Source organism: Anguilla rostrata, chromosome 1 (genome assembly GCF_018555375.3).
Source record: "Anguilla rostrata isolate EN2019 chromosome 1, ASM1855537v3, whole genome shotgun sequence".
NCBI lineage: Eukaryota > Metazoa > Chordata > Actinopteri > Anguilliformes > Anguillidae > Anguilla > Anguilla rostrata.
This window is the reverse complement of record NC_057933.1, coordinates 26,796,697-26,806,548: the sequence shown is the minus strand read 5'-3', so window position 1 is coordinate 26,806,548 and position 9,852 is coordinate 26,796,697. Positions and strand designations below refer to the sequence as shown.

Sequence of the window (9,852 nt, the reverse complement as noted above, 5' to 3'; positions counted from 1 at the left end):
AAAGTTCCTAATTGTTCTGGCTGCCAATCAATAACGCTGTCTCAAGGGACGAGGAGAGCGGGGGCGCTGTGGAGTTGCCTTGGCGAAGGCTGGACTATGGTGCGGCCAGTTTCCGCATCCGATCTGGGAAGCCGAAGAGGGAAAAGTCGGGACGACGCTGTTGCATTTTACTAAAGGATAGACTGTTTTGTTTGGCTTATTGACTTCGAAACCCACGAAGGGTTTACTGGAAATAAGATAAGCGTATTTCGAGCGGTTGGAAATAGGCGGGTGAGTGTTTTACATTTTCATCGCTTAAAACGCTCTTCTTTTTCGTAACATTATTGTGTGCAACAGGTTCCCCAGCGACGCTCGTCATCCACTTTATCAGCCTGGCTTCAGCAAATGTCGCAACACACAGGAACAGTCCGGTTCTGCTCTGGACGCGAGTGGCTTGCAAGTTGTGACAAGTAACGTAGTCTACCTAGCTAGCATTTGAAATTTAAATAAAGAAATGCGGTTTACAATATAACAACAGTAACTTTTATTTGAAGTTAACTTCAAGCCAGTTAGTTCGTAGTAGATTGCTTAGATTGCTCGCCTTTATTATTTGTTGGTAGCTAGCTTAGCCTGTTAGCTGGCTAATTTGCTAGCTATCACCCAGCTTGATAGCTACCTAGATAGTTGACTAATAGGATGATCATTAGCGGACAGTCTAGCTAGCGAGATAATTTAAGAAACTGGTCCTTTATGTTCACGAAATCGCTTTTATATTTTTAAACATTAGACCACTTTCTTTAGTGTAAATGTTAACAATAACAACTAGCTACTGCAACTTGTCTGACGATTTCAAATTTTGAAATTGGAAGCTAGATAGTCTATCACAATATTGTCTACATTTGCGGTTAATTTTTGCTTATGAAAATAGGAAGCCCTCTTTATATGCAATGCTTAAAGTGAAGTGAAGATTATATTTTTTAACAGATGGGTCTGGCTGTCTTGTATCGCTTGGTTGATTCCTAATAATGTTATCCTTGGTAGACTTTGGAGTTAGCCACCTGGGCAGTGCTGTCCGGCTAGGTTTAGTAACTGTTAAATGCATTGAATCTGTGTCCTCAGCTGTCAATTTGTAACCAACGTTACTGCTTTGCTGGATAAACACTTGACAGCAATTTTGATCGCTTTTTATATGCTGAAGCATTTTATTAATACTAATAAATAGTTAACTGTTAGTGTTACCTGTATCAGTTGCTCAATTAAGTCAGTGACTTTCAGGAGTTCAATGACCATTATTTAGCTCGGTAACTAGCAACCTTTAGTTTTGTCGGGGCGTTACCGATGGAATGTGGTGCCAATCACTGCATTAACTGATTAAAAACTGTTTATTGTAAGAAATGTAGACGTCCATGCCTAATGATACGGTATCATTCTTGAAAACCTGGTTTTCCACATTACTCGCAACATGCACCGCTTAGAAATCAGAAAATCAGAAAATGCCATGTTGATTGCCCGATGTCCTCATGCATTAAGTGAGCAATTCTGAACCTTATCACCTGTACTTGTCGCATATTTCAAGTCAGCTGAGTTTCAGCTAAATACCATGCTTAAGATGTGTTTCAGAAAGGTATGCAGTCTCCCATTTCACAATTTACTCGCAAAAGCGCGAGTTTCGTGTTTATAAGATTAGAGGAGCGTTTAATCGATTTTGTGAATTGCTGAGATTACTTCTAGCGATACTCATAAACACTGTAGCACCAGTCATGCTTTCAGTTTGAAATCAGGAAGTGTTTTGTTGTCCGTTTATCACCATATAACTCCGTGTATAATGGGTGTTTACTAACCCCAAGAAACAAATGTCCTGGTTGTAATAAGAGGGATTGAGGGATAACTAGGTCCATGTACGTGTCCAGGGAGACGTACCAGACATCTACACTGTCACTGCTGACGGAGCCTGGTCTTTCTGACTCTTGTCCAGTTTCAGTAATGTAGAAGGGACTTTAAGGTACTAAGTCAGGCTGTGGAATCACGTTACATCAGAGCTGATCTGGGCACTTCTTGGAAACCACCTGCTTGTCCAGGGTTTCTTTCTGTATCCAAGAGATCTGAGTCACTTACAGCAATGATAAGTTTGTTTTTTATGCAAAGCTTTTTTTTCTGGGGTCAGCTTCACTCTTAGCCCCCCAGATAGCAGTCTTGGGATATCTCTGATGGTGACTGATTTAAAGGTTGTAAGAGTTCATGGAGAATTACCGTATTACTCTGATTAACCCTCTTAGTGCCATACAGCAAGAGGCCCCTGTAATTGGCAGATGAGGTGGAGGGAGGCATACAATTCGGAAGATGACAGGAGAAGTGTTTCAACTTCTGTTGGTGGATGTTTGCTGGTGACTCTTTTTGTTTTTTTTGCTTTAGGAATGTGATCTGGACACAAGACAAGTCCATCTGGTTTTGTTTCACTAGTGTGAAAGCATCCTAAGATAATTCAGTTTGATTTGCAAAATGATCCAACCTGCTGCCTCTTGTCCTCCACCAGTTGAAAGGAATTAATGAGCAAATTTTTTTGGGGGTGCTAAGTTTAAAAAATAAAATAAAAATAAATTATTTAAAAGAGGCTGAGGTTTAGGAGATACGAGTTCGCAACCACCTGAAATGTGCTGTTCCAACTAGCCACAGCCACTGTGGAGTCCCTTTTTGTTCCACCCTTATCTTCCCATTCCCATCATTGAGTTGGGGCCCTGTTTAAATTAAAGCTGGAGATGTGGACTAGGTAATGCAAAGAAGCATACCTATCCGCTGGGACGTCCCAGGGCGTATGGAGCGCCGGGGGTGTTAACAAGTCCAAGACAAATTTCCCCATGGGGGCAATAAAGTAGGCCTATATCTTTATCAAATCTTAATGTTAATCTTAAAAACAAACACCCAACCCCTGCAAAGGGGATGGCCATGCCTCTCTCTTCCTCTGCTGACCTTTGCATCTCTGTTTTTCTCTCCTCCCCTCCCACTCTGTATGTCTTTTGCTGCTTTTTCTCAGCCCGATAAAGATCCTGCCCACTCACCTACCCCCCACAACCTCTCCCTCCTCCTCTGTTTCTGTCTCTCTACCTCCCTCGCTCTGTGCCCCCTCCTCCTCCTCCCACCCTTCTCTCCTGGCACAGAGTAGTACAGAGTTCAGTTCTCGGGGCTGGAATCTGGAATTTTCTGTTCGAAAGTGAGGAACGCTGGACTGTGATGTCACAGACTCGGGCGGGGAGATAACAGTCCAGATCTGTTTCTCCTCTCCAGAGACAGGCCGGTCTGTCTCCCGCAGTCTCGTAATTCTAGAGCTTGGTGGGTCCCTCCATTTCGACGCAAGGGTGTCTGCGGACAGGTTTGCGGTCGGTACAAAGTTGCGTTTGTAAGCCCCTTTTTTATGAATAATTAGATCAATTGTGTCTCTGCACGTAGGTCTTTGCTGCCTGCTCGGGCTTCTGCAGGCAGTCTCGTGAAAGTAAACAAGCCGTTCTTTGTCCAAGACAAAGGTGGATCCAAGGTCGTCGATCTTTTGAAGTGGCTGGCGGCGGGTTCCTCGGGTCTCTTGAGCGCCGCGAAGCTTGACGTTTGAGTGCCGCTAAGCCGCAGAACGTTGCCCAGGCCAGTCTTCGCATGTCTACAGTACAGGTCTGTCCTGTAGAGGTATGCGATTGTCACACCCGGGGACTGTCACATGTTCGCGCTCATATGACATCACCTTTGGGTTGCGCAATGCCAACTGGAGCTTGCTGAGCTCCATATAGTTTCACGGATTGGGGGTCTGTGGCGAAGTGGCAGCGGTCAAATTTGCTCTGAATGTTTCCGAGGTCTTGAAACACATGGCGTATGTGAGCACTGTTACGCTCGTATATACGTTTTATGCTAGCAGTCCTAGGTTCGAGTAAACACCCTTACCTTGACTTGCAAGTCTTTCATCCTAGCCCTGGGGCCACAACCGTGCACCTGTTCCAACGGGAACCGAAGCATTTTCACACACTTTCCCTCCCTTTTTGCGAGCCTTGCGCAATAGCACAGTGCTTGAAGTGCAAAATGGCTACTGTGCATCACTCGGGTGCTACACAGGTGTGCCCCCCCCACACACCACAGCATGCGTTTACATAGCGAAAACCACTATATAATGCAATATTATTATTGTTGTTATTATTCATATGGAAGGTATTTCACAAAGCAGGATTCCTGAATTATAGCTGGGTAACTGTGCTGAGTAAAACCCAGACCAGCTCCTTTTACTTCAGTCCATGTTCCAGAATCGGGAGGGTTCCGGGTTTTATTCGCCACAGTTATTTAGCTAACTCCTTAAGCCTGCTTCATGAAATACCCTCCTGGTCAGATATTAAGCGCTAAAGATGGCGATTGTGTAGAGTCAGAGCAGTATTGTCTGTGTCCTTCGGTCGACTTGTCCACTGCTCTGACCCAGCGCTGCCCTCTGGGGGGCCTCATTACTATGCCGGTCAGCATCTGCCCCACCCTACCCCACCCCCCCGAAGAGCCTCGGCCAGGAGGGCCGCAAGGGCTTAAGCCCAGCGCAGCAGATGGTCCCGGGCCAGATTTGGCGCCCGTCAGCCACCTATCTCTTTAGGGGTACGTCCGTGAAGGGGGGGAGGGGAGGCCCAGCGCGATTATCCCTGAAGCCCTGGGACAGGACGGTGGGTCTGCAAGCTCAATTTCCGCAAGTTATCCGGCGGTTGTGGTGGGAGGCTCGTCTTGGCCCCGTCTTGGCTGTAGCTGTGGGTGTGTCTTGTTGTTTATGCTGACAGATTTTGGCATGCACCTAGAGGCACCATTTTTTATTGGTGCATACTTTGTTTCTTTGTATATTATTGTTTGTGTCAACAATGTATATTGGTTTAATACTAGGGAAGTGCTCCTTAAGCATTCTTGTAACTGGCAGAATGACTGATAGTCAATTGCAGTTTTTTCAGTGATTCTCTTACCCATTTTGTGGTTACTGGAGAAGTTGTTTAATGTTGTCTGATGTTGAAAAATTGAACTCCCTTATTGGTAGTCAGCTAGCAGTCTTACCTCACTGGCTGTAGTGTTAAAGATTATTCCATAGACTTTTCTCTTTCTTTTCATCTGCACCATTTTGAAACATGGTGGAGGGAAAAAAATACAGAAATAATGTTAAAATTATTTGTTTCACTTTTGTATTGTTGGCACATCAGATTTACTGATTCTTGGATAGCTTAGTACTGAATTAGGTCTTTACCTGAATAGGCACATTGTCATTACCACAATTTTCAAAAATATTACAAATGATATTTGTCCATTTTGTATAGCCCTACCTTAACCTACCTCGTCCGAAGTGATTGGTCTAATCACAGAATTTAACTTGTTGGCCACAGCATTTGGCTTGCCTGTGTGCTCATTTTCCAGCATGCTGCTTTTCTGGGTCCATTTACAGAACAGAAAATAAAAGGAGCAGTTAGGCTACATTATCAATTATTGATAAATTGTTCTGTTGCTCTTTTTGGCCAAGGCTGGCTGCTTTGATAAAAGCAATGGCCCCTTTCGCTGCAGAGTTCTCTACATATTTACTATTGGACTTTACTCCTTGCTGCCCTGTTTGCAAACACGACACATGCATGCAGTGCAGACTCCTTTTCCTGTGCGTTGGAGCTCAGTCACACCCCTGTGATTGATTTATCCACCCTGTTTGTTGTGCAGTTGGCTGTGTAATTGCATGTTGGGTCTTTGTCTTTGAAATCACTGGAGAAAAAGAGGGTATGGGACATGCAGACACTGTTCAGCATATGGCAGCGTGGGCTAAATTAAATAAATATCCTGAGCATAAAATATGTTGTAAATTGTCATGTAATTTAGACTGCATTTATTTTTGCATTAAGCCAATATAAATGCATTATCCAGAGCAACTTTCTTAAGTTTGTATCGCTAAGTTTAGACAATAAGAGCAACGCTGATAGTAAGTGATCAGGGTCACAACTGATAGGAATACTCAGTACGCCTATGTAATCTTAAGCACAGTAAGATGCCATAGTGGGCTCAGGACTGAAATGGATGAAGTGGCTTTATTAGGAAGCAAATGCATTAGGGGGTATAATTTTCGAGTTGGTGTAGCTGGGGCTAATAAACCCATGTGAAATGTTCAGCATTAGGGAAGTCAGTATGTAGTTTAGTTGGTGTGTTTTCAGTCTGTGGCAGAAGACGGTAGGCTAAATGATTTTGCTGCCCTTGATTGCTGTGGAGAACTTAACCCACCACTGGGTTTGTCAGGGTAGAGAAGACAAGACCAAGAGGAGGGTCCCCTTAAGCCATTTCTTTTGCTGAGGATGGAACACTGTTTATGTTGTGTTCGGTCAGTTTTTCATCCAATTTCTTATTTGCTCAACACGAGCCTTTGTCTTAACCCAGTCGAGTTGATCAAAATTCCAAGCGAAAGCGCAGTCAACATAAAATCACAGCGTCAGTTTGCTGCGTGGCTTACACTCAAAAAGAGGTCAGTTATGTCAGTGGCCCTGGAGTCTTTCTACTAGTGCAGAAGATGCAAGCATGGCATTATGTCAGTTGTGTTTGAGGGGATATTTTTACCCCTTTATTCACCCCCAGATGCTTACATGGTACTGTTCGGTGAGCATTCGGTGCTGAAATAGCCAGCGACGCAGATGAAGGACCTTTCCTGCATATACTGCAGCTGCTCTGAGTGAGGATCTGCAGTGAGTTGGATACCCCTGCTTTGATTTCTGACTTTATTTCTCAGTCGATGCAGGAAACCGAGGTGGGGGGGGTGGGGGGATTCAGGCCAAGACGTTTCCTGCAGGGACCGTGATCGGGACCCTCTGCGCAGGAGGTTGCATAAAGGCTACGTTGTAGACCGCAGACACAGGGATGATGTCATTAATGGCGAAGCTAGTGGTTTGTAACCCGTAGGTCACCTGGTGTCCGTATGTGGGCTAACCCGTTCGCAGTGTCTAAAGCCTACACAGCTAGTGGAGATTGACATATGGCTCTGAGCAGAAAACCTCTTGCCCTCGGGAATGTGCAATGAGAAGTGAGTGACGTGCTCCAAAAGTCTGTTTATATCTGCACATAACTGATTTTCCTAAGTGCCAGGATGTCCACAAACTGAAAGCTTTCGGTGATCTGAGTGTCAAATTTAGAATCGCGGCTTTCTGAATGGCTGAATGGAGCTTGAAAGTTCCAAATTCACCTTTTAACTGAACTGAAACTGAATACTGAGAAAAATGGAATATCCACGGGATCCAGGCGCATTCAGGTTTTTGACATTTACATTCAAATCACGGTGTTCAGTTTTAAAAGCTCACATGCAAATTCAAATGATTCAGTTCAGATTTACAAAATTCAAATTCACTCGTCTGGGGGCGCAAGATTTACAACATAACTGAATAAGGGTGCTAAATGCCTGTAATGTAAAGGGGAAAAGTTCTGCGTCATCAGAGTAGCTGTGATAATTCACTTCTTGGGAGCAGATGACAGAACCAAGAGATTAGTATAGAGAGCGAAAAGGAGGGGACCAAGGACCAAACCCTGGGGGACGCCTGCACGGCAGTGACAAGACCTCAAAACTGCATCCTCCCAATGCAACCTGGAAAGAGAAACCATCAAGATAGAAAGCCAACCAGTTGAGAGCTCGGCCTGCAAGGTCATCTGGGAAGTCTTCTGGAGGTGGAGGTCATCTGTGCCAAAGAGGAGCCGAACAGAGGAGGGTGGAGCTCCTCACTGACTGCTTGATTGTCAGTTCTACCACCATGGATTTCACAGACATGATAGCCTTCTCTGTGGCATTATTTTGAAGGTTAATATTAGTCCTCTACATGTGTAGGACTCCTGTCCCCCCCCCCTCCCCCCACCATTCTGAAACAGCCTGAAATGAGAATTAAGTCTTCGGAATGAAAGCCATACATAAATCTTGTGTAATGGAGTCCATTTCGAGTGTAAAATCAATTCTCCAGTTGTGTTTTAACAAGAATAGACAGGCAGACAGATGAAGGCAGCAGTGCTCCAGTCTAATCGCAGTACTTTTCCCCTTGCCTCTCAGAATGAGTCTGTATTTTATTTATTTATTTTTTATTTAAATTTTTTGAGGACATTATTCTCCTGACAACTGTCACCTGAGGATGACACTTTCTTCTCTATGCGGCACCGCGCGATCTGACTTTCTCAGGCCGTATGACGCCCTGGAACTTTCCGTTGTGTTTCAAGGTTGGCACGCCCTCATCTTATCTTAGCACGGGAAAATTTAGTTTAGGAAATTGTGATATATTTTTACACATTGCGGAAATGTCTTAGGTAGTAATGGGGCCATCCAATGACAGACATGCGTGACAGATTCAAGATATGGTCACACGCTTAAAAACATAGGCTACTCCAGAAAGGCAGCACTTCATGAAACGCCAACGTGTCAGCACTCAGTGCCTTAGGCATCGTCTTCAAAGGCTCCAGCATTAAATATTTTAAATATTTGCTTGGTGTGGATTAGCCTACATAATTGACAACAGACATAATGAAACCGTATTACTGTAGCAATTAAGTGTTGTGGCTGTTTGTGTCATTAAATTCGCTGGCAAGTAAGAAAATATTTAGTTATAATAGTGTAGACCATATTTATGAACATAAGGCCTATTATAATTCTTATAATTACAATATGTCAATGACAGCTACTTGCCTGCAACTGTCTGCTAACCTTGCATTAAGTTCATGGTTGGGGGATCACAGAAGATGCTATGTTTTTGTGGCCCCCTGCCCCATCATTGAGACCCCATGCATAGTGGAACATTGGCAGGAGTTTAACCAGCAACCTGCTGTCCAGTGACCTGGCAGGCAGAGGTAAAGTGGAGCCTGGGTCCGTGGTTCACAGTGAGAGATGGAGAGGGGTGGAGTCATATGTGGCTTGTAGTGAGGGATGGAGAGATGGCGGAGTCATATGTGGCTTGTAGTGACGGATGGAGAGGTGGCGGAGTCATATGTGGCTTGTAGTGAGGGATGGAGAGGTGGCAGAGTCGTATGTGGCTTGTAGTGAGGGATGGAGACGGGGCGGAGTCATATGTGGCTTGTAGTGAGGGATGGAGAGGGCGGAGTCATATGTGGCTTGTAGTGAGGGATGGAGAGGGGACGGAGTCATATGTGGCTTGTAGTGAGGGATGGAGACGGGGCGGAGTCATATGTGGCTTGTAGTGAGGGATGGAGAGGGACGGAGTCATATGTGGCTTGTAGTGAGGATGGAGACGGGGCAGAGTCAAATGTGGGCTTGTAGTGAGTGGCATGGAAGAGAGGCGGAGTCATATGTGGCTTGTAGTGAGGGATGGAGTGGGGGCGGAGTCATATGTGGCTTGTAGTGACGGATGGAGAGGGGGCGGAGTCATATGTGGCTTGTAGTGAGGGATGGAGAGGGGGCGGAGTCATATGTGGCTTGTAGTGAGGGATGGAGAGGGGACGGAGTCATGTGGCTTGTAGTGAGGGATGGAGAGGGGACGGAGTCATGTGGCTTGTAGTGAGGGATGGAGAGGGGACGGAGTCATATGTGGCTTGTAGTGAGGGATGGAGAGGGTGGAGTCATGCGTGTGGCTCACAGTGAGAGAGAGAGGGCAGAGTCATGTGGAGGGGAGGAGCACGTGCGCACAGTCACACAAATGCTGCTGTTTGGTTTTCTCATCCTTGAGCATGCTTTCTTTTTTTCTCCTCGCTCTGTCCTGCCTCCCTCCCCTCCCCCCTCTCTCTCTCTCTCTCTTTCCTCTCTGTATGGTATGCGGTGTAAATCACAGAGATACAAATGCTAGGAATATCTTAAAAGTCGCCCAAGTTCAATGAAATAAAAGCCAAGAAATAATCCTAAGACACATTTTTAAAACCAAAAGTATTTCTTCA

The 9,852-nt window shown here is 45.1% G+C and overlaps 1 protein-coding gene across 2 annotated transcripts in view; it reads left to right on the top strand.

Moving 5' to 3' along the window:
- pals1a (protein associated with LIN7 1, MAGUK p55 family member a) overlaps positions 1–9,852 on the top strand; it is a 34,873-nt gene continuing 25,021 nt past the window's right edge. The window contains exon 1 of one of the 2 annotated variants that reach the window (XM_064332472.1): positions 1–270. Coding sequence is in view for 1 of the 2 variants with exons in the window: in XM_064332462.1 (XP_064188532.1) it covers positions 385–449 (65 nt within the window). In the remaining variant the exon portion in view is untranslated. Of the gene's footprint in view, positions 271–348; positions 450–9,852 lie in introns of those variants that run through there. The other variant, XM_064332462.1, reaches the window with a different exon arrangement.